The 24,819-nt window shown below is 39.7% G+C and overlaps 2 protein-coding genes and 1 long non-coding RNA gene across 3 annotated transcripts; 2 read left to right on the top strand and 1 right to left on the bottom strand.

The window, feature by feature from the left end:
- Nucleotides 1-282: 282 nt before the first annotated feature.
- On the bottom strand, nucleotides 283-11,562 carry nmnat2 (nicotinamide nucleotide adenylyltransferase 2). The gene is made up of 11 exons (XM_023335386.1): nucleotides 11,357-11,562; nucleotides 9,675-9,763; nucleotides 7,889-7,956; nucleotides 7,670-7,748; nucleotides 5,050-5,176; nucleotides 4,439-4,519; nucleotides 3,997-4,041; nucleotides 3,743-3,819; nucleotides 3,058-3,159; nucleotides 2,776-2,843; nucleotides 283-2,331 (listed from the first exon to the last, which is right to left on the bottom strand). The coding sequence occupies exons 1-11, from the start codon at nucleotides 11,439-11,441 to the stop codon at nucleotides 2,229-2,231; spliced, it is 924 nt and encodes a 307-aa protein (XP_023191154.1). The 5' UTR covers nucleotides 11,442-11,562; the 3' UTR covers nucleotides 283-2,228.
- A 913-nt stretch (nucleotides 11,563-12,475) lies between these two features.
- On the top strand, nucleotides 12,476-17,285 carry LOC102221161 (E3 ubiquitin-protein ligase TRIM21-like). Its single transcript, XM_005813465.2, has 3 exons — nucleotides 12,476-12,574; nucleotides 14,778-14,859; nucleotides 15,809-17,285. The coding sequence occupies exons 2-3, from the start codon at nucleotides 14,820-14,822 to the stop codon at nucleotides 17,083-17,085; spliced, it is 1,317 nt and encodes a 438-aa protein (XP_005813522.2). The 5' UTR covers nucleotides 12,476-12,574; nucleotides 14,778-14,819; the 3' UTR covers nucleotides 17,086-17,285.
- A 3,892-nt stretch (nucleotides 17,286-21,177) lies between these two features.
- On the top strand, nucleotides 21,178-24,566 carry LOC111608914. The gene is made up of 4 exons (XR_002752888.1): nucleotides 21,178-22,911; nucleotides 23,009-23,051; nucleotides 23,289-23,583; nucleotides 24,051-24,566. It is a non-coding gene; the product is annotated as an uncharacterized LOC111608914 (long non-coding RNA).
- Nucleotides 24,567-24,819: the final 253 nt, after the last annotated feature.

Raw genomic sequence — 24,819 nt, 5'->3', positions numbered from 1 at the left:
GCTACTTTAAAACAATGTTTTGCTAATAAAGCCCATATTTTTATCTGAAACTTACTATACTTTTAATTTTAAGAAATTAAGTGTAGTAAGTTTTACTATTAATTTTCTACCAGTAATTTATTTCTTAAACTTGAGTTGTGGTAAAAAAAAAGGTTTAGTTATAGTTCATACAGGTTTTAAACAGTAGAAAAAAAAGAAATAAAACTAACTGTTGGATATTTGATTCCTAATGTTCATTCAGAGCTTTTCATGTAAACTTCCAATAAAGCCAATAAAAGCGCATTACTTAGAAGAAATACTTTATTTCGCCAGCAGAGGGTGTAAATGTAACCACAGTTGAATAAGACTCAGTTATTAAAGCTTAAATGAAAATAAAAATGTTTTAGTGCATTCTCTGATTCATTTTCCAAACATCCTGAAACACTTTGACTAAATTTACATCCTGATCCATAAAGACTCGTTAAATCCTCACACCGAGTTCAAACAAACAGAAAACAGTTCAAACGGACGGTGACAACATGAACCTGGAAACACACACACACACACACACACACACACACACACACACACACACACACACACACACACACACACGTCGGTACATTTACAGTGAATAAAAAATGGGCGACGGAGAGGATGATCTGAAGCTACGATTTCTTTATATCTATATTTATTATAATTATTTTATTTCCCAAACACGATCACAACAGACCATAATAATCTAATGAGGGAAAAACATTCATGCCAAAACCAAACGGTCAGAAAAAAGCATGCAGACGGAGAACAGGAGCAAACCGAGAGAAAACGTCCTAAACGCTTTACAGAAGGTGCTTCATCATCATCATCATCATCATCATCATCATCATCATCATCATCATCATCATCATCATCATCATCATCATCATCATCCTCTCCTTCTCTGACTCCCTGCAGTCTGATTCCTCCTCATCATAAAGCCTCCCGGCTCAGCAGCTCCCCCTGCTGGTCAACACATTCACAGTTCTGTGGCTGACGGTTCTGCAGGAACTTCCGGGTCTTCCTCCAGAACCTCATCATGTTCTGATCAGAACCTTCTTTATTTACAAGCCAGTGGGAACGGCTCGTGTTTTATAATTATTTTGATTTCTACAGATGAATTTACTGCTGATTCCCTAAACTAATCTGATGAGGACGTGACGCGTTGCTGCTGCTCAAAACGCTTTAAAATAATTCAGTTCACTAAATGTTCTGCTGCTTCAGTCGGTTTGAAGAGAAGATTACGGATTAGACTCCGCCCATGTGTTGGCAAACGTCAGATTACTGCAGCCACAGGGTGGACTGTCCTAAGGGAGGTCAGAGTTCATGAACTTCATCCTTCATACAGTTTATATCTGGCAGCAGATTTCTGGATTAGCTGTTTTAATGTGAAGGATGAAGCTTTCTGTCTGGATTAGGATTATGGGGTTTCTCATCTTAAAGTTGGAAAAATGTGTTTGACAGCCTCAGAAGTCAGAAATTCGCCTCATCCAACCCTCAGATCCAATATGGCTGCCATGCTAACAACATGTAGCGATAGCTGCAGGATTACAGAGCTTATATATCTATGGGTTGACTTCTCAGTAAATCAGTCCCTGATGTGACCTCTGACCTCTGACAGACTGCACTGATCTCTGGTTTCAGCAGGTCGGCGGGTCTGAGGAACCAACAGGTTCGGGTTCCGGTTCTGGTGGTTTCACCTGCATGTTTTTGGGTTTTGTACATGAGGAAATCCTAATAAAATATTTTCTTTATTGGCTCTAATCGTAGCTTCATAATAGTAACAATGAGACCCAATAATCAATCAATTCATAAAAAGTCTTGGTTAAATTTTACTAACGATTTCTGTGGTACCAACCTGACGTGATGCACGAAACCAGAGACCCTGATGCAGACGGCGAGTCACACTGAGCATGCCCAGAAGTCTGCCATGCATCTCTAACTTTTAAATATAACTTAACCCCCTCCTCCCCCACATACCCCGTTGCCCCCTCCCCCAGTGGTAAAGTGACATGACACAGACGGAGGGACACTAAAGCTCCTGTTGGAGCTCAAAGAAGAGTAAGTGTTGACACAGAAGACAGACAGACAGGTTTCAGTTTTCTGCGGGGGGTTGGGGAGGGGTGTGTGTTTATATAGATGGCGTTAGGACCCCCCCCCACCTCGTCCTCCATATTGACGGTCCCGGGTCTCATGCAGGCGGGTCGGCAGCTCTATCCCGAGGCGTTGATGTACAGCTGGCTCTGCAGGATGTAGTCGATGACAGGCTGACTCAGGTAGTCGACGACGTGTCCGTCTCCGTGCTGCAGGGCCAGTCTGGGGGTCGGGGGGTAAATATAGCAGTTAGGGAGGCAGAACCAACCCTAACTCTAAACCTGCTGCAGGAATCAGCTCTGGTCCAGTTAACCAGAACCGTTAAATGGTTGATTCTGTGACCACAAACAGTGAAATGAACCAAACATTAACCGTTATCTTCACTTCTCCCTTTGAGTCTTTATAATTTTCCTTTAAACTTATCTGATGAGCTTTAAACATTTCATATCAACCAGCTGTGGAAATCCTGTTTTACAGTGTAGCTCAGTTTTTATTTGATATCTTTTAGTGATAGAGAAACTTTGTTTGGACTTTTTTGGACCGTAAATTGACATTTCAGAGACGGACGTTCGATAGAAAACCTGAATATGTTTCACAGAAAGTCAAAGTGATCAGACCAGGAGATCAATAAGGCCATCGGTTCCGTCAGTCTAACTTTTAGCCCACCTGCTCTTGGTGGAGCTGACGATGGACATGGGGTGGTTGGTCGCGTCCTTCACCACGACGATGTTGTCCTGAAACAGAGAAGATCTTAGATGACGGCAGACATTCACTGGACTATATGACAAAGAGAGACAAGAGACAAAACTCAGAGACGTGACAAAGTGTCCAGTGACAGACAAAGAACCGCGAAACACGCCGGGGGAAACACGCCATGATTCAACATCAGCCTCATTCTCTCCAGCCAGTATTTTGTCCCTCTTGCTGCACCATACTGTAGAAACTCACCTTGTACTTGCGGAGGATGGAGGAATGATTCATGATCCTCTCGGTGTCGACGCCGTCACGAGGAACGACTACGATGCCAAAATCACCAACAATCACCTCCATCTGAGAGCAGAGAGACGACATTCAGGGTCCAGAACCTCTGACAGAACCAGGTTCAGGCCTAGATGGTCCAACCGGGCCGGACTCCACCCTAAACCTCAAGGTGGAGTCATTAATCAGTCCATTCAGAAAACCAGCTAAATAATCCTGGTTTCATCACCAAATAACCAACAGTAACAGACAAAATCATCACATTCAAACCTGTTTACAGATATTATAGACAAACAAGTGGATTTAAAGGTAATTACCCCACTTCACACAGCAGGGGGTATTATTTCTAGCAATGCACATATTTAGAGAAACATGCTGGATCTGTCCTGAGTTCAGATCTACAAACATCTGACGGGTTCATCTGACGTTTAAAGGATCATTCCAACATTTCCATCTAGAGTTTTTATCATAACTATAAAAACATGGATGGAAACCAATTTAATTTTCACCTTCTTCCCTGAATGTCTGATTAAACTAAGAGTTTTTTGTTTCCATTGAGTCTCGGCTAACTGAGGGGAGGGTCTACATGTAGTTGGGCGGGGCTACATGTTGGTGGGTGGGCTTATGCATGTGGGCGGGGCTACATTGTGCTTACATCACTGTCCTTCCACAGGCCAGGGATGCAGAAGGACTCCAGGAGATCACTGCCACACAGGAGCAAGATGCGTAACTCTACAGAGGACGGACAGGCAGGGAAAGAGACAGACACGTCCTCAGTAAACATGGCGTTTACTCGCTCAGCGCCACGCTTTCTCCGTAAGCATCATGTTTACTGGATCCCAACAAGACCAGAAGGAGTTCAGACAGGAAGGAAACCAGAGGATCCGCTCAGGTCTGGAGAAAACTCACCGATCTCCTCGTACCTCACCGCCGTCCCCAGGTTGGCGTTTTCATCTGAAACACAAACGGAGATTTCACTCTGACCTTTCAACTCCAGAAACTCTATTGTTTCTGTAGCGAATTGAAACCGCTATATTTTATTAATCAGACAGAATAAAGTCAGTTTAGCACAAAGTCTCTGATAATAATGATGGTCCAGTTTAATGCAGCTGCATTTTTATCTTACAAGCAACAAAACCCGAGACGGCTGGACTGTGGTTCTGTCCTGCAGCCATTTACTGAGTTCATCTGTTTCTGCTTTAACAACCTGGTTTGATTCCAACATTAATGTTTTCACATCATGTTGAATCATTAATCCTCCAGATGAATTAATTCACTTTCCCTGATGGATAAAAATATTAAATAATCATTTTTCTTAGGCAAAACATGAAATAAAATCAGATTTTCTTACCAACAAACGTGAAGCGCTCCATGTTGGGACGGACGCAGCACATTTTACCCAAACTCTCACTGATCTTCCCCCAAACTTTGACTAGACAGAAACAAAAGGTTCACATCAGAAATTCAACTGGAACCAACATGCCAACAGTTTCATAATAATGATACATTTATTATGATATGAAGTTAACCAGCAGCAACACTGACAACCTCAGGCTCAACTATCAGAGTTTAATATTCTAACAAGTAACTAATTATTAACAAGCAACATTTCTATTCTTTTCTAGTCTAGTTTATTCTACTCTATGCTGTAGCTCTGGTCTTTTTAGACCCAACTCATGAATATAGTTGGTTTAAGACAAGTTTTACATAAACTTCTGTCTTTCCTTAGCAGGTTACCAAAGTTAAAAAAATGACTAGAAATCATGCTTGAATTTTATTTATATTTTCCTGAGATTCCAGTTTCAGCTTGTGAAACTGGAATAGCATTCTACCATGCTATGCTAGGATGCTATGCTACACTATGCTATGCTCCTCTACTCCTCCACCCAGTGTAACAGCTGTAGCATCCTGTAGCTTGGTTCCTGGTGCCTGACCCCGGCTGAACTGTGGTGTTGGACTCACTGGCTGTGGGTTTGTGGTTCATGTTGTTGTGGTCCTGGTAGATGGGCGGAGTCTGGTTCTGTGGCTGACCAATCACAGGAGTGGTGGAAGGCGTGTTGACGTTGGACAGGATGCAGCCGGTGACTCTCTGAGGGGCAGAGACGCTTTAGAGGTTTGAACTAGGCCACACTGGGTTTCCTGCCTCTGCTCTGGGTCAGACATGAATCAGATGAAGCTCCATGTTTAAAACGTCTATAAAGCTCAGTAAGATGCTGTTCTAACCAATGACAGGTAGAATCTACTGGTGGATGAAACCAGTCCCAGATTTAAACTGGTCTCACTGGTTTGCTCCCACTAGCTCAGGTTATAACAGGAAATAATATTAGCTACCATAACTATGCAGATGACACACAGCTCTACATTACGATGTCACCAGGTGACCTTTGACCCCATCCAATCACTGAACAGAAGCTTAGAACAGATAAATGTGTAGATGTGCCAAAACTTTCTCCAGCTGAACAGAAACAAAACTGAAGTTATTATTTTTGGACCTAAAGAGGAACGATCTAGAGTTATAGGTCTAGAGTCATAGATCTAGAGCTATAGATCTAGAGCTATAGATCTAGAGCTATAGATCTAGAGTTATAGATCTAGAGTTATAGATCTAGAGCTATAGATATAGAGTTATAGATCTAGAGTCATAGATCTAGAGTCATAGATCTAGAGTCAATGCACAGCTTCAGTTATTACAACTGAAAACTAGCGATCAGCCCGAAACCTGGGAGTAGTGATGGACTCTGACCTGAACCTCCAGAGCCACATAAAGACAGTTACAAAGTCGGCCTTCTATCACCTGAAGAACATTTCCAGGATTAAAGGACTAATGTCTCAGCCAGATCTAGAGAAACTCATTCATGCGTGCATCTTCAGTCGTATTGATTATTGCAACAGCGTCTTCACAGGTCTGTCCAACAAATCAATCAAACAGCTGCAGCTGATCCAGAACGCTGCTGCTGGCGTTCTGACTAAAACCAGGAAGTTAGAGCACATAACACCAGATTTAAAGTCCCTCCACTGGCTCCCTGTAGCTCAAAGAATAGACTTTAAAATACTGTTGTTAGTTTATAAATCACTGAACGGCTTAGCACCACAATACATTAAAGATCTGCTGTTGTTATATCAACCTTCCAGACCTCTCAGGTTCTGGTTCTGGTTCTGCTCTGCATCCCCAGAACCAGAACCAAACGAGGAGAAGCAGCTTTCAGCATCTATGCACCACAAATTTGGAACAAACTTCCAGAAAACTGTAAAACAGCTGAAACACTGACTTCTTTTAAATCTCAACTAAAAACCCACCTGTTTAGGATTGTATTTGAAATGTAATCAATTACAAATTTATTGATGGAACTTGACTTAATGCTGTGTTTTGATTATTGATTCTATGTTGCTTTGTGTTTCTGTGTTTGTAATGATGTAAAGCACTTTGAAATGCCTGCTGCTGAAATGTGCTATACAAATAAAATTTGATTGATTGATTGATTTTATCCGGACTCCATCAGATAAAACCACTGGTTTCTGTTCTGCTTATTTTATCCAATTATTGTTTGGTTTTATTTTGAGTTTCATAATTTTTCTCTTTCTTTACTCATGTTAAACTCAGACTGTTTTCATGTTTTATTTTCTCTTTATAACTTTTTCCTCCTTTGTTGTTTCTTCACAGCTTTTTTTCTGTCTTTCATTTTCTTTGTGTTTTTGCTCAGCAGTTTTTTTTTTTTTCTGTTTATAATTTTTTTAGAATTAATTTTTCTAGCAGGTTAAGGTTCTGTTTCCAGTGTTAAGAGGTTATATTTTAGTTTTTACTTATTTCCATCGGTTTTCTTCAGATTTTGTGTCTGTGGATGTTTCAGGTCTCTTTTGGTAGTTTGTGTGATTTTGTTGTAACCTGTAAGTGTCACGATTTACGGTAATTGGTGGTGAGGAAGACGAGTTGGATGGTTGTAAATGAATGATGATGTTTTTCATGTAGAATGTCAGAATATAAAGTCCAGGCAGCACAGGTGAGCAGAAGGATAGGAGCTCAGAAACTGGTAGCTGACAAATGCCATGACACGACAGAACAGACGTGAGACGGAGACCCAGAAAGGAACAAGAGACACAAGTGGGATTAAATACACAGAAGGTAATCAGGGGAAGGAGACACAGCTGGGATCAATCCAGGGTAGACGGGACAACATGGAGACTCAACTGAACACAGAACCTAAAACAAACATACAGAAAAACCAAGTTCTCACAGTAAGTTTTTTATTGTGATCACTGCAGTTTTTCTGACCTGTAATTTTGTTGCATCTCTTTGCTATTCAGTTTTCATTTTTCAGTTTTTAATCTACTTAAGGGCAAAGTTTTTTTGGTCCTTTGACCCCATGTGACCCCTCATCCATTCATTAGGCCTGATTATTAATCACTTTAGAAACAGATTAAAATCCTCCTTTTTCTTCATTCTGTAAATGAAATTCTGACCCAAAGCCAACATACATTTATCAGCCAGTTTGAATCAGCAGGTGAAAGAGTTCATCTCTTGATGTGATCAGAGACAGACCAGTAAACATCCTTTAAACCAGTTTCTGTAATGGGAGTGACTGACCTTCATCAGGTCGCGGTGGTGCTCCAACACGCTGCAGGTGGTCTGCCAGGTGTCCTGGTAACACTCCCAGGGGTCCACCCTGCAGGAGCATCAGCCTCACGTCAAACCCCCACCACTCACAGCCTTTAGAGGAACAAACTTACACTTCTTCTTCAGTTAAAACAGAAAACAAACTGGGTTTAACAACATAAAATGATCGTTTCCCCGTTAGAGGATCACCTGATCCAGTCCGAGGACTGGACGGCCAGCTGGCACATGGTGAGGCGATGGCGGCTCGACACCAAACCCTGCAGAGACACAGAACCAACCATCAGATCTGCAGCAGGAAGGAGGAAAACCTGGAGCTCTGAGAGGAGATGAATCCAGAACCAGAGCAGGAACCTCAGCAGAACCAGACGGTTTTAATCTGGACCTGGTCAGAACCAGGAACAGAACATTTCTCTACTTTATCTTTTAAACCTGCAGCTTCCTGTAGATTTCTCACCTATTGATACAGAACTGATCAAACACGGAGTTAATAAGGTGAAAACTGACATGGATCAATAATTAATGATCAATCTGCTCATCGTTCAGCGGAGAGAGAAGAAAAGTTTCCTGTTGGAGCAGAAAGTGGATTTTTGCTGCATCAATAATTCATGTTGTTTCTGTGGAGGCAGAAAGAAAGTAGGACAAGAATTCATTAAATCCTGCAGAGCTGCAGCTGCAAACACACCGAGGAGATCAGACACAACAGAACCTCCCAACGGTTCTGATCGGGCCCAGGAAACCCGGTTCTGATCAGAGGGAATAGAGGGAAACAAACCGACATCCCAGCAGAACCCGGTTCTGTTCAGAGAGGAACCCAGTTCTGCAGCAACTGAAACAGTCCTGAATAAAGATCGGGTCGGAGCGGACCGATCCACATCCTGGTTCTGACTGTAATTCACCTTGAATCTTTTTTCTCCTTCACAGAGAATCAAACCCGTTTAGTGGAGATGATTTAATAAATCATTACAAACTTATGATCCAACTGTAAATATGAGAATCTGGATTCACGGCCTGATGAAGTAAAAATCACTCAGAGTTTGAATTTTACATAAAACCTGAAATTACTCAGAAAATATTTCAAATCAAATCAATCCAGTCATTTAAATGAATTCAGAACCAGTTTGATGCTAAAGTTAAAATCAGTTTATTAGTTCAACTGATAATCGAGACTTTACAGCAATCCAAGCATATGGCGACAGTGGAGAGGAAAAACTAGAGGATTCATCTAGAACAGATGACCTCTGACCCCAGGGGAAAACAGAGCATGTGTTTTTCTGAACAGTTTTGTTTCTCTGAAATATTCCTAAACTTAGAGAATCAAACTTTTCTTATGAAACATGATAGAAATATTTTCTGCATGAACAAAACGCTGCAGGTTTGTAGAAACTGATGATGAGGAACAAAAAAACTTCCAGTGGTTTCAGTTAATAATGTTATGAAAAACAAAAACATTTTCATTAAAACACTTTTCAGATTTCTGTCAGGTTCTGCTGGTCCATTTTTCCTTTAGAAGAAAACAAATCAGATGAAGGAGAAAGAGTTCATGAGTTTCAGGTTTTACAGTTTATAAGAAAATTACAGAGTCTAACTTACAGCATGGAGACATTATTATTATTATTATTATTATTATTATTATTATTATTATTATTATTAGTGCGTCTTTCTAAACGTTTGCGTCATTAAAGCAGGATTCTGTCGAGGTTCCTGATATGATATAAAACTAATCAGGAAGATAAAGTTTCTCAGACTAAATTAATATTTGATGTTTTCTTATTTTTCTGATTTTCAGCCTGAAATTTAATTAACAAATAAAAATAAGTTCTGTTCATCATCAACATGAAAAGCGTTTCTGGTGATTCTCTGAACTGCTTCATTATTCTGCTGCTTCACTGGAGGAAACACTGCCCCCATCAGGTCACCTTGTGAACTACACCTACACGGATTAGATTATAATCTGGTAAAGTGAAATCTGGCTTACAGGTTTTCCATAGGAGTCGTGAACCGGTGAGATGATTCCTCCGATCACGATGAATCGTCCCGATTGGTGCAGATATTCTCTGGCTTTTTCTGGAGGAACAAAAACAGAAACAAGGAGCTGAACTCAACCTGGGGTTTCAATAAACACAAAAAAGATTTATTTCATGTTTTATCAGATTAAAATCGGTATTAAAATGTGATTATAGCAGAATGAGAACTGAATCCATGGAAACGGTGTCAGATCTGCTCCATGTGAGGCTTCAGGTCTGATAATCCACCAGGAACCCGGAGGAGACGAGGAAGAGGAGATGAAACAGTTTAAACATCTCCAAACCAGATGTTTAATCAATGTTTAAACATCTGGTTGAACATCTGCAGACATCAGAACCAGATTCAGCTCCAGATGTTGCCTGTTCATATCTGTCCTATTGAAATCCTGGATTCGTCGCCATCAGATCAGCTTCAGGTTTCAACCTCATTTTTATTTATTTTTTTTATTCAGGTTGTTTTAGTAAGATCAATATGTCGTTTAAACACAGATCTGATTTTATAAAAACAAACAGTAATAAATGTTATCAGATTATTTTAGGTTTGAACAGAACAAACATGAGGAATCTGTCAGGTTTGGTGTTTTTGAATCAGATTTAAATCATCTTGTTTTGTTTTCCTGTTTCTGAATTATTCATGTTTTCATTTAGATAAAATTAAACTTCGGTTTCCTGCTTCTTCCCATTTCTGACGTTTTAAAAGGCGTTTAGTTGGAGAAGAAGGTCAGAGGTCGAGGTGAACGGCATCCTGATGGTTTCATGTTTCAGTTCATCTCATTTAAATCTTTTACTGGTTCTGGACCTGAAATCCCAGTTCACCAGTTCTGCTCCTCCTCAAACACCAGTTACAGTTTCTATCAGTCAGCCTCTATTTTGACCCAATCAGAAACTGGTAATTAGACACACCTGGAAGGAGGCGGAGCTTCAGGCCACGCCCCCTTTTACTCTAACACCTGATCTGATCAAATCCAACCTGGACGCAAATTTATGAGCTTAGATTTGTAAATTATGAGTAAAATGATCCATAACCTGATATTTGTGTGTATTAATTAGCTGCGGTGGTTTTAATGTTTTCTCAGTGGAGACAAAAATCTGAAAAATAAATATTCATAGAAATCCGCTTTGATATAAATTTGCATAAATATAATTATTTATGTAAAATCCTCCAGATATTTTCAGATCAATATTTTCCAGATGATAATCAATAAATTAATTCTGATATTTTTTAAATTTGAGATGATTTTAACATGAAATGTTTCCAAACACCAAGAAACGGTTCTGGTTCTGTTGGGCCTGTTTGCTCATCCTCAGGGTGTTCTCCCGAACTTCCGGTTCGGTTGTTTGTTGTGTAACGCGTTTGGACCCGCAGAACCCGGAGCGGTTCTTTCTGCGCCAGAACCGAACCTTCGATCTGACCCGTACTTGCTTTTCTGTCGGAACCGGTACCGCTGAATGTATCAGCAGCTGGTCCTGGGTTGGGTGACGTCATTTCAGCACCACCGTGCTGGACAGCACCAGCCGAACCCAGCGCAGATTCTCCGCTATTTTCAGGGCTGGACCGGGCCCAGATGTGTCGGACCGGTACCAGAGGGGGTCCGGCCTGGCCCCGGCCCCCAGCGGGCCTCCAGATGCTCACCGAACATGTGGATGTGTCCCTTGGTGATCGGGTTGAAGCTGCCGCAGGACAGCAGGATCACGTGCGTCTTGCTGGTTTCCGTCATGGCGCTCCGGTCCGATCCGATCCGGTCCCGGTCCAGTCAGGTTCTGTTTGTCAGAGAGAGGCGAGGCTGATGGCGAGTCTGCGGCAGGGCGCTGAAGGAAGCAGCGTCAGGCCTTAAAGAGACAGGAGCAGCGCTGCGGGAGGCGGAGCGGGATGGAGGAGCCTGTCGCTTTAAATCCGAGCTGCAGCCGCCATGACAGGAGGAGGAAGGCTCATCCTCTTCATCATCACTGAAGCATGATGGAAACTTCAAGGCTGTTAAAAGTGAAAACAATGTTAAATAAACATCGGACTACTGTGTTCAGTCTAATAAATATTATAAATGTTATAATAGTTATTTCTGTTTTCCCATAATGCATTAAAACTCACTGAACCAAAAATGAAAAGTCAAATCAAAATCAAAATAAATAATAAATGTTGGAAATGGTTTCTGCAGGTAAAAATCTGACCTTCAGAAAACCTGGAGGAAATATGCTGATCAGGAACATCTGGAGGGCTAAAGCAGATTCTTATGGAGTTAAATTTTAAAAAAATATATTTCAAACAAAAAAAAAAACTTTAAAATTTTTTCAATTGTAAAAAAAAAAAGTAAACAAAAAGAAATGTTTAGAAACCTTTTTTAAATTGAAATCAATCTTTTGATTGCGATTCTCGCATGAACATCCTGGGCGGGGCATAAAGACAAGCGCTGTGTTCCTATTGGTTAGCGCGGACTAAAGTAGGAACTACGTCGCTCGTCTTCAGGCCCCGCCCAGGATGTTCATGTGAGAATCGCAAGTAAAAGATTGACTTAAAGGTTCTGGGTTGGGTGATTGATTTAAAACAAAGATTATGTTTTTTTGTTTGAAACATTGTTTTTTATTGAATAATTGTGAAACAAATTTAACTCCATAGTTCTTAAAGTACTGAGAAATTAACCTGAAGCACAGAGACTCAACACGCCACCAGATGGCAGTAGTGAGACAATGATGCGCGGTAGAAAGCGTGGGCTGTCCTGTCTGTCCTCTGACGGCCCACTGAGTTCTGGATGTCTGAGTCTGTGTAGCAGGCAGTGTGTTCATTCAACCTCAGAGTCAGAGGTGGAGAAACCATCAGAGAGCCGCTGGAGGATTCACACACACCTGGAACCAACAGGTACGCAACTCCTGCAGGGTCCCAGAGGGAGCTGGAGGAGGAGACACTGGGAGGACTGGGAGATCAGGAGAGCTGGAGCCAGTTTGACCTCATTATTAATTACAATGATGAATATTTAAAGACGCTGCAGCAGAATCTAAATAAACTCATATTTATGTCTTTATGAGCTTGTTTATAGGTTCTCATAACAGTTTTACTTTATGAATTACTATGATTTAATAAAATAATACAGAACAGAAAGCTGCTTATGCATTTAGTTCATTTAAAATCCTAATGTAACACATGAGGATGCAGCTCAGCGTTCTGGTTCAGCTGTTTCTTGATGTACAGAACCTGAGAATCGATCCAAAGCCCTGATGAAGCTCCTACATTAAAACTACTATATAACTAGTGTTAGAATTGTAAATAAATATCCCATATAAATACCCATTGATACCTTTAAGAACTGTGAGTTGATCAGTTCCTGCATTGTTGCTACAGAAGGAAGTAAATAGCGACTGAACTTTGCACTTTGCACCATGTCATCCTGTGGGTACAACACACCCATATCTCAAGATAACAGGATAACGGTCGAAGTTTATGACCCAGAGATATGGGAACTGCACTTGAGACCTCAGATGCACAAAGGAAACTTTATTGTATTAGAAAACATTTATGATTGTGTGTTGGCGTCTGGTTTTGCCCCACCTCATAGATGTTGTTAACATCTATGTAACAAAAGGACCGCCTAAGGAAAATAAAAGAAAGTATGCTCAAGAGCGGGTTTGGGAGACTGAGATGGAGATGTCTTTTTTCCCGCTCTCCGCTCTTGAGTGAAAAATCTAAAACACTCGTTTCTCTCTTCCTTTCTGTGGGTGCTCAGGTTCTTTGAACCTGACAACTAGAGACTAAACACTGACTCCAGTGAGGAATCGACTCATTCTGGTCTCCAGTTCATCAGAGTTTGGAATCATGTTTCCATACGTAATTTCAAAATTAAGAAATCAGTAAGTCACATTTTCTGTGGAACAAAGATGAAAAGAGAAACAATAAACGGCTCCATAAGTTTATATCCTTTTTAAAAAGGTTTGAACTGAAACTCTGCAGTAGACATCCTCCGAGTTCAGCGATAACTAGTGTGTGTGCGCGTGCGTTTGTTTCTAATACCTTGTGGGGACTATTTTTCTGACACATACTACTTTGTAGGGACCCTCTGCTCCTTGTGGGGACCAAAGCCTGGTCCTCACAAGAAGAAACCCTGTTTTTGGGTCAGGGGTCAGATTTAGGACTAAGGTGTGAATTGAGTTTTGATAGGGTTAGGGATAGGATAAGGATAAGATTTAGGCTGTAGAAATGAATGGAAGTCAATGTAAAGTCCCCACAAAAATAGCCACACAAACACCTATGCATGTGTGTCTGTGTGTTTGGGGTAGGAGGGTGGAGGGTTGTGTATGCGTGTGTGTGTGAACCAGGTTTTTATATGTTCATGGGAACGTTCTGTCCCTCTACATTGTGGGGACCACTGCTTTTTGTGGGGACATTTCTTGGTCCCCATGAGGGAAAAATGCTGTTTTTGGGTTATGGTAAGGTATGTGATGGGGAATGAATGTTTGGTCTGTGAATGAATGACTTTCAATCATTTTCTGTGAAAATGAATGGAAGTCACACAACCCCCCCCCAGCCCCCCTCCCCAACACACACACATACGTATATCTCTCTATCTTTGCAGGTACTTTCCATTGACTTCAATTAATTTCTACAGCCCAACCCCAACCTTAACCAAAACTCAATACACATCCTAGTCCTAAACCTAACTTTTAACCCAAAAACACAATTTCTTGAGGGCCATATCCTGGTCCCCACGAGCGGCAGTGTCTCCACGATGTAATATGTGTCAGGAAAATGGTACCTCAATGCACCAAATACATGCTAACACACATGGTTGTGTGTGTGTAAAAAATAATTCACAAGTGGAGAATTACAGCTTAAAATTATTAAACTTAGACTCCATCCATGGAAGTTCCTAACACACTTAATAGACTCCTGTTTGCTCATTTCTCATCTGCATTCAACACCTTGCCTCTTCACATCAACGTTATAATTATTACATAAATTCTCCTTTTTATGGTCCCTGTACTCTGTACAAGATGAGATTGCTTTCATATATTTCTTTAGATTTTTGATTTACATTACAGTGACATATTTTTTCTCTTTACCTTCAAAGATCCAAACATTTGTGGCACTTCTACATCTTCTTCCAGGGAACATGGATAAAGAGACTTCAGCAACACCTGAGAAACAGACAGGTAATGAAAAACTTCTTCAGAGTTCCTCACAAGTAAAAGCATGGACCTGGGGAGTCAAACAAGTTTAGCATTAAACCAAATTTGACTTGGGAAAACAGATGACATGTTTTAACAGTATCTTACTTCAAAGGGGACCAAATTTAGATTAATTTCTCAATCTGTCTAGAACAACAGTGGACAGGAAACATTAAAGAAAGAAAAAAATCTCACTGAAACACAGATGTCCTTCAAAAAAGCACAAAACCCTTAGCTTAGTGCAATCCTCAGTGCCAGTAAGTTTTATGAATCTGAAGAAAGCTTTTCTGTATGTTTTGTCAGCACAAGGCTGACTGGAGGTGCAAGGGCACATGACGATCAATGACAGTAAGGACTTACATCAAAAACATGAAGCGAGCAAGTGGGAGCCAGTCACACCGCTAATTCTTAAACATTTTAATAACTCATCTGAAGAGAAGTGAGAATTTGTTGAAGGTTGTGTTGTTCTGTTGACAATGAAGACAAACCTTGCACACCTCTGGTGACAAACTACAAGCAAGGGAGTACAGAAACATGAGAGCAAAAAACAAAACCTCTGACAATCGTATACATTAACAGAGTTCATGACAGACAAAATTAAAAATGTTTGTGTGGAAGTGTCCTCAGGCATAGATTGTTTGCAGTTTTCTTTATGGGACATAATTTTGGTGTTGAGTTCAACTCTAAGCTATTTTAAAAGGGATATTCTGTTTTTCAAAATGTGAAAAATGGGAGATTTGATTCTTTGTTTTGGACATAATGATTTAGCTGTTTTTTTAAATGATGGGGAAATACTCTAATGGGGCACAAAAACACTGAAAATCTCAAAATGAAATAAAAACAGAGCTAAATTGTTGTGTCAACAAATACTTGGCCAGCATTATTTTGTTGTATCATAATTAATTTGTTTCACTGTGTTTTCTTTCTTTTTTAGGAGTTAAATTGAAGGCAGAGGATGTCTTGAAAGCTTTAGATGAATTAAGTGAGGATGAGTTACAAAGATTTGAGTGGTTCCTGCTGCAGCCTGACACCGTTCCTGGGCTCCCACCAATCAAGAAGGGTTACCTTAAAAAGACAAAAAGCCTCAATATTGTGGACGTGATGATGCAGACCTATACACTTGAACGATGCATGGAGGTGACCAGCAAGATTTTAGAGAAAATTCAAAGGAATGACCTGCTCCAGAGATTGATAAAAGATTGGATGAGGAAGACAGATGTTGAAGATCAGGAGATGATCCAGGAGAGACAGCTGAAGATCCAGGAGATCAGAGAGTCGGTGAAGATCAGTAAAGATGCTGCAGACAGAGAGAAAGCAGAAGGTGTTCAGGTCTTCACGGCTCTGATAGAGTCTGCTGAGAGAGGCCTGAAGGAGCTCCTCAAGGAGATCCAAGACAAACAGGAAACTACAGAGAAACAGGCTGAAGACTTCATCAGAGATCTGGAACAGGAGATCTCTGAGCTGAAGAAGAGGAGCTCTGAGTTGAATTTCCACCAAAGTTTCTCCTCCCTCTCTCTGACAAATGATCCACCAAACAAGAACTGGGTAGAGGTCAGAGTTCATCCGCCATCATATGAGGGGACTGTGGTGAGAGCTGTGACTCAGCTGGCAGAGAAGATGGGGAAGATGCTGGACATGAGAAGAGTCCAGCAGTTTGCAGTGGATGTGACTCTGGATCCTGATACGGCTCATCCTAAACTCATCCTGACTGATGATAGAAAACAGGTGAAACATGGAGATGATTGGAAGAAACTTCCAGACAATCCAGAGAGATTTTCTAAGTGTGTTTTTGTTTTAGCAGAGCAGAGTTTCTCTTCAGGCAGATTTTACTTTGAGGTTCAGGTTAAAGGAAAGACTGAGTGGGATTTAGGAGTGGTTAGAGAGTCTGTTGACAGGAAAGGAATACTTGCTATGAGTACTAAGAACGGTTTCTGGACCTTAGTGTTAAGAAATGAAAATCAGTACTCAACAGGGGAAAAGACTTCGACCCTTTTCGATCTCCATCCTGGTCCTCAGAAGGTGGGGGTGTTTGTGGATTATGAGGAGGGTCTGGTCTCCTTTTATGATGTAGATGCTGCAGCTCTGATCTACTCCTTTACTGGCTGCTGCTTCAAGGAGAAACTCTACCCATTCTTTAGTCCTTATCTGAATAATGGAGGTCGAAACTCTGCTCCTCTGATCATCTGTCCTGTCAGTCGGGCTGGTCGTTGATCTGAAGAATCTCCATGAAGAATGAATATAAATGACTGCTTCTCTATTACTACAAAATTGTACTTCTCACAATCTGGATTATTTTTGTTATTAAACCTTTACTGTGTAAAAACCTTTTTTTGAGTGGATTTTGAAACAATTATATTATTCTTCTATAGACTGTGCTATATAAAAATGCCATATACACAATAAAAAAATTACTAATATTTTCCTTATTGCCTATGTGTTTTCTTCAAGAAAAAAGCAACAATGTTCTATTTTTTCTTGCACTTACCCTGGGTGACCTTTGGTTGAAGATCACTGGAAGAAGTTGCACCAATCTCTCCCAAACATCCTGGACAGGAGCAAGCTTGTCAGATTTGATTCAAGGTGTCCAATCTTTGGGTACTTGAAGGTCTAAAGTGACATTGTTTAGACCTGGTAAAGCTGGTAAAATAGTTATACCACCTTATGCATCCCAGAGGCTTTTTATGGCCTCATTGCTGGATCTGTACAACCCAGCAAGAAGAAGAATGATCCACTATGAGTATCCAGGTATTCCTAATCAAAATCAGTCCATTTGTCACCATGGACTCTGAAAAAATGTGAGAAAAGTCATATAATTACAATCAGATGTGGAAGGGAACAAACTGACTTTCTGAGGGAAGGTAAATAATTAGCACAACGTAGCTGAACAATAAAACGAGAGGAAAACACTGATGAAAGAGAAAAAGCACAAATAACTCTACACAGTGCAGCAGAAATGTGCCTCTCTCACTTTCCTGTTTGGCATTTTCTGGACCAAGTAGACCCAAACCAGTCATCTTCTGCAGTTATCATCAAAACCGTTAACCATCCATCCATCCATCCATCCATCCATCCATCCATCCATTTTCTTCCGCTTTATCCAGGGTCGGGTCGCGGGGGTAGCAGCTTCAGAAGGGAGGCCCAGACTTCCCTCTCCCCAGCCACTTCTTCTAGCTCTTCCGGGGGAATCCCGAGGCGTTCCCAGGCCAGCCGAGAGACATAGTCCCTCCAGCGTGTCCTGGGTCTTCCCCGGGGCCTCCTCCCGGTGGGACGTGCCCAGAACACCTCACCAGGGAGGCGTCCAGGAGGCATCCTGACCAGATCCCCGAGCCACCTCAACTGGCTCCTCTCGATGTGAAGGAGCAGCGGCTCTACTCTGAGTCCCTCCCTGATTACTGAGCTTCTCACCCTATCTCTAAGGGAGAGCCCAGACACCCTATGGAGAAAACCCATTTCGGCCGCTTGTATCTCGTTTTTTTGATCTCATTTTTTTGGTCATGACCCAAAGCTCATGACCATACAGTAGATGAGGGTGGGAACGTAGATCGACTGGTAAATCCAACCTTTAACATACAGTATGTACATATTCTCCTGTGAGAATGCGGACGCATATTCGCATACTGATTTTTTGTATTTACCAGCTGTAAGATGTTCTTATCTGTAATCCAGTTTGTTTTGAACTTATAAAAAACTAGAGGTGCAGAAAAAAATTCTGGATCCCATCCTGCAGGGCATAAATAAAAGCAGTGGTTGCCAACCCTGGTCCTCAATGCCCCATCTTGAATGTTTTAGGGGTCTCCTTGCTGCTACAAGCCTGACTTTAATAACTGGATGATTAATAGGATTCAGTGGCACTTGATGCAGGAGGTCATGCACTCATTTAAATCAGGTGTGCTGGTTTAAATGAGCACACCTCATTTAAACATCTAAAACATGTGGGGGGGCTGAGGACCAAGGTTGGAAACCACTGAGTTAGAGGAACACAAATTTTACAAGTTAATATCAGATTTTTCAGCCTTTAATGCAGCTGGTACAGTGTTTGCATGAGAAAGTCCATATGCACAGACGAGTATCCTTTAATAATGTTGAGGGCCATGGTCAGAGGCTTCATCACTACAACATTCACTGCCTAAACTTATATTTCTGTTGGATACAACCTTCAAGCAAAAACTGAATTGTTGTTATTGTTGATACATAAAATACACATGGTGAATGTTGCATTAACACAAAATAAATAAATGTTGACAAAAATTTTCATCATGTCCGCTTAAAAAATAGCAAATATTTTTTAATATACTTTTATGTATTATTAACATAACCTTTGCTAAAATAAGTGGAATTGCCTTTTGGAAATTTGTCCAGTAGTATGTCACCCATCTTTCCTGGAAAAAAATCATTCAAAGAAAAATGAACAATTTACAACTGGCATCCGAGGCAGGCTGGTTGTTAGCCTAGCCAAGGCTAATGATAGCCTATCCAATGTTTATGTCAGCCATATTTGTGCTAATGGACGTTGACAATCCAGTGGTTGGTTAATCCAGGCATGCTAGTCACCAATCTCATGCAAGCTTTGCTCCAGCTCTATTTCTTTTTGTATTTAATCATAAGAAATCAGTCAGGCAGAGTGAGAGAGAGAGTTGCCAAGCCATGAAACAGGAACAGCAGACTTCCTGAAAAATGAGGAAGTAAGTTTACAGTCTGCAAATTTATAGTTGAGACTATTCCTTATTGCCTTGCATGAGTTTTAAAAAATCTATTCTAAACAGTGAGCAATTGAATACAACACAATGTAAAAATAATTATATTGATAAAGTTTTAATGCTAAATCAGAGAAGCTAAAGACGTTATAGATGTGATTTTGACAATGAACTTGAAAGGATGTAAAATGTGTAACTGCAATCAAAGATCACTGATGTTGTGTTGAAGACAGATAGAAGAGCAAAATGTGACTGAGTGGAGCATGAGATGCATGAACCAGCACAAAAGAGGAACCAAAGAAAGTGGAGTGTGCTGTTCAGAAAGCAGATAGAGGAGAGAAGGAAAGAGAGCCGGTGTTCTGTTTATATGTGCTACCTGTAAATCCGTCCTACCTTGTGGTCATGCTCACATCGATGCTACGTCACAATCTGCTGACTCAGCAGATTTCTTATAAATACGTCCTACCTGTGGAAGTTTTGTTTCATGTGTTTTATTTCATCAAAGATTACGGTTAGCTTTATTTAATTTATTTTATAACTTGCTTTTATTAAGCTGCTCTATAACTTCATGTTTTTACTTTACATGACAGCAGCTTATAAATGGCTTCAGTTTGTCGTCTGCAAAGTCATTATTACTGTAAACAAGTTATTGTTTGGCCGTTAATCAGGACGAAATACGTTGTTTTTTTTAGCTATTTTGTCCCTATATTTTAAAATATTTTAGTTTAATCACACTCTTTCTTATTATTAAACTTTGCTAAATAGATGTTAGCGATACTATGTGGGATTGAAGCTGTGTAATAGTGTAATATTAGTGTATATTAATCATATCCTATCATTTCAGGAGAACAGTGACCTGAGCAGTTCAGTGACACATTGTGGCTGCGCTGCATTTGATAAAGTCTGTCATACAACATATACATGCGCAAAAAAGAGTTGTATTGATCTGTGTTTGTCTGTGTTTAATTTAATTCCAAAAAAAGTGTTTCCCCTGTCTGATACTGTTTTGTTCTTACACACACCTTTGAATTTAAAATATTTTTTAACAGGTAGGATATTCTAATAAAAAGATTAGTGCATACTGCTACAGCTTTTCATTTTAAACGGGTAGATATTTAGACGAAGGAAAGGATCTTCTTGTGGTTTCATCATGGATATAAATTGTTCCAATGCTAAGCTACGCAGAACCCCCAAGCTTCCATTTCAGTTCCGTCACTCAAATAAAGTTATCCAATGTATTTAATGTTATCCAAACAGAAAACTGCCATAGTTTTTTGTTTGTAAACATGACATAGCAATTTTGGAGGCGTAGCACTGAAATTGCTATCTATCCTTGCTATGGTACGAAAATCTGATAAGGTAGCACTGATAGTCAGAATACTGGCTAATTTGGAGGGTGACCTTTGAGTAGTCCCTGGAACAAGAACACAAAACAATATCTCCAAGGCAAAGGTGAATCTGAGATACCTAAGCAGACAGCCAATAAAACAAGCATGGCAACAGTGCCAGTCAATGCAAACACGTCCATAGGGTGGATAAACCCTATAAAAGGCAAATTCAAAAGGGGAACCTTTGGTTGGATCCTCCAGACAGATTTGAGCCAAGATCGAGATGGACAAAGATGGGGACCAACCCATCAGCCCCGCAACATGTGGCTCCAAATTGGACTTCTCTCATCATCTGAGTTCAGATCCCAAAGCCAAAGGTCAAGACAAAGGACAAAGACAAAGAAGAGAAACCTACAGTTCTAAATCAAGATTCTTCCTGCCAATAGCCAAGGCCTGAGGAACCTCAGCATCCATGCGGAGGTGAAAGCTCATCAGACCTGCAGGGATGTCTGTCTTCATCGATCAGCACTGTGAGCCTCTTCCTGCTGGGACAGATTCTTCATCATCAGGCTGGTTCCGAGGTTTGATATTCCATACTCAAAGTTTCCCTTTTTAGTTCTCAGTGTCAGCATTAGGGAAAGATAAATTAGATTGAGATGATTTATTTTTCTTATTTGATTATTTCTGCTACTGAATTAAGCTGTACTGACCCTTGCAAAACATTGCCTCAGCTAATAAATATTTATTTAAATAAATATTCTAAAAGAGAAATTACCGCAATAGTGTTGACTCTGATGTCTTGTTCTAACAAAACAGATCAATTCTTACTCATTCAGTTGGTATCCTGGACTAATCAATTCACAAAGGGTTACACTTATTGGCGAGCCAGCCAGGAGTTTAGTTTAATGGCTTGCAATCTTCAACCTACACAATAGTTGTGTTGTATTTCAGAAAATTGATCTTTGTGAGTAGTTTGGGGTCAATAGCGTAACAACCTTGTACATTTGAGTCAAGCTGTTCTAATGATGACAGTTTTAATGTTTTTTGCTGTTAAAGCTGCAGTATGTAACTTTTACAGAAAATGTTGGGTTTGTTTTTTTTACATATTTGTTAAAATTACCACAATGTTTCCACAATATGGCTTAAGACAGATAATCTGTGAAAACATCAAACTCCTCCACATCCTCCCAGGGCAACTAATGACATGTACAGAAATGCACCGTTCCCTGTCAACGAGTCAGAGCCAGGAGAAAGGTCTTTGCACTGCCAATCTCCTTCATGTACACACAGAAAAACAACTTACTGTTATAGCACAACTGTTTATCCAATGAATAAATTAATGAATGCATCTACTTTTTGAATCCCCAGGGGGAAAATTGACATTGCAGTACAACTCATCTAAAAAATATTAATTATAATAAAAAACAGTTTATCCCAGTTAAGAACCAGTACAGTCAAGTTCAGTTTTTTATTCAAATTAGTTAAAATCTAAAGAAATACAGCAATTTGCAGCTTTCAGCATTCACTCCTCCAGAACTTTGAACTACTTGTCTGTTAATGTGAGGAGAAAAAACACGTACGCGGAAGTTTTGCTATTCTGTTCTTGTATCGTGGACAGTTTCTCTGAGTCACTCAGCGTAAGAAGGTGGGCGGGATCAGTTTTATCTGGGAGGGTGTGTGTGCCAGGAAGGAGAGTTGGTGGTAGCTGCATAAAGTTGTTTTTAACTATCAGATTTGTTGGAACAAAGCTCATCTTCGAAGGTGCATATGAGGGTTTAGAAAAGTGCACATTTTTATTTTAAACAATTTGAGTTAAATATTGGAAGTCTATTCAATGACTAAATTATTGAGCCTGGAAGTGAGATATCAGTTGTGGAAACTAAACGTCATAAGGATTGTCTTACGTGACGCGGTCAATGGAAGGAGGAGGACTGTATTTAAGGTGGGACTCAGATGCTTCCAGTTCACTTTGCAGCGAAACAGCAACATATGGATCTGTAACCAACATGGGATCAGTAAGTTCAGTTATTTATTCACAGACCTTCTACCAGAAGAGCAAAGATAAATATAACATCTTATTTTCTTCTTAATATGCAACTTTTCTTTTTACAGTTTTTTTGTAAAGTAAGAGGAAGTGATCGGAATATGTATCGACGTAAGTATTTTTCAAATTGTCCAGTTCATCTCTAATTCTCTGAATGTTGAAAACATTTGTCCTCAGAATTTTATTTATCTGTGAGTCGTTTATGAGCAGCAGGCTGTCATCTTCCTGATTGGAACATGAAACCCATATCTGATCATTTCTGATGTCTTGTGAGCAACAAAAGAAAAATATTTGTGTTTAAAATTTGATTGACTTCATATTAATTTAAGAACATTTTTTCTGCTCCAGAAGAAACTAAAAGCCCTGCTGTGGGTGGAGTCGACCTGCCTCCAGACACTGAGTGTCATGCTGTGGGTGGAGTCGACCTGCCTCCAGACACTGAGTGTCATGCTGTGGGTGGAGTAGATCTGCCTCCTGACGTGGAGTGCCAGGCCATCGGTGGAGTCGACCTGCCTCCATTTGATATCCAACATTTGGACAGTGAGCACAGTGCTCTCGGTGGAATAGATGAATATCCCAAATTCACTCAGAAAGTGGGATAGATCCACCTCCTATATTAGATCTGCCAGGTCTGAAATGACAGGTGAGTGAGTGCCAGCCAGTAACTGAAATAGTTAGTGTTTAAAATAACAGTAGAAAAAAGGTAAAGAAAAAATCTAGTTAACTTGTAAGAACAGAAATGCCAAAGATCCACAAAACAGAACCTTAAGGAGAAGATACTAGAAAAAATTAAATCAGAAAATCAACTTGATAGGAAAAAAAATTGGTGCAGACTGAATGGATTACATTTCTTTTACAGGTTCACTGTGTTGGTTGAAGATTCATAAATGTAATTGATCAAGAAGGAATTCACCTTTAACAGACAGCAACAATTTTAAACAAATATTTAACTATAGGACCATTAAATATGTTTTAATCTTTATGCTGGTGGAGCAAGCATTGAGATAAAGTCCTGAGAAGTTAAGAGCCTGTCAGTCATTAAATCTATGCTGAAATAAACTGGAAATATCTTCATGTTTTAATCTCAGATCATCTATTTTCATCTTTCAGAAAAGAAGAACAACAAGAAAGTTATCGTTCTGACTCACTGGGCTTCAGAGGAAATAAACTCTGGTGATGCCTTTCTAAAAAAAATACAAATGTTGTAGTCTGCAATAATAGACCCTTTGATCAGTTTTATTTTACTAATGGTTAATTGTTAATGTTTGTGAACTATTGAAATCTCATATTTTCTAAATAGATCTATATTTCCTTTTTGAAACATGTTTTAATGCTTAATCTCAGCATTACACAACGTATAGATTTTTAAAAAATATTAAAAGATTTTCACACAAGTATGTAGTTGTCTGAATTTTCATCATGAATTTTATATTTATATTTTATATTATATTTAATTTTATACATAAATTTCCAATATAAATATATTGCAAAATAAAAACATAAGTGAGGGAGATTATTCTGTAGATGTTTTTAAAGCCAGTTGTTCAATACACCTATTGCTTTTTTGTTATTTTATGTTTTTAATTTGAATTGTTTAATTTTAGTTTTTGTACCCTTATATTTGTTCAGTTCTTTGTTTGAAATTGCTTCATAAATAAAGTTATTAATAAAATAAAAGAACTGTTTTATGTCGCTGTTTAGACTTTGGAACTATTTTTAACAAACAGCTTTTAATATTTTGTTTATACATTTTTATTTGTCAAAATCTTGAATATTTAGGAAATGAACATGTGAATTAATCAGACATAATGTATTATTACTAGCATAGTAATATAAAGCTAGAATAAATTCTTAAAAACTAAGAAATCAAGGGCAAAGG

This window comes from Xiphophorus maculatus, chromosome 6 (assembly GCF_002775205.1).
Source record: "Xiphophorus maculatus strain JP 163 A chromosome 6, X_maculatus-5.0-male, whole genome shotgun sequence".
Classification (NCBI taxonomy): Eukaryota; Metazoa; Chordata; class Actinopteri; order Cyprinodontiformes; family Poeciliidae; genus Xiphophorus; species Xiphophorus maculatus.
The sequence above is the reverse complement of the archived record's forward strand: the minus strand, read 5'-3'. Positions and strand labels throughout refer to the sequence as shown.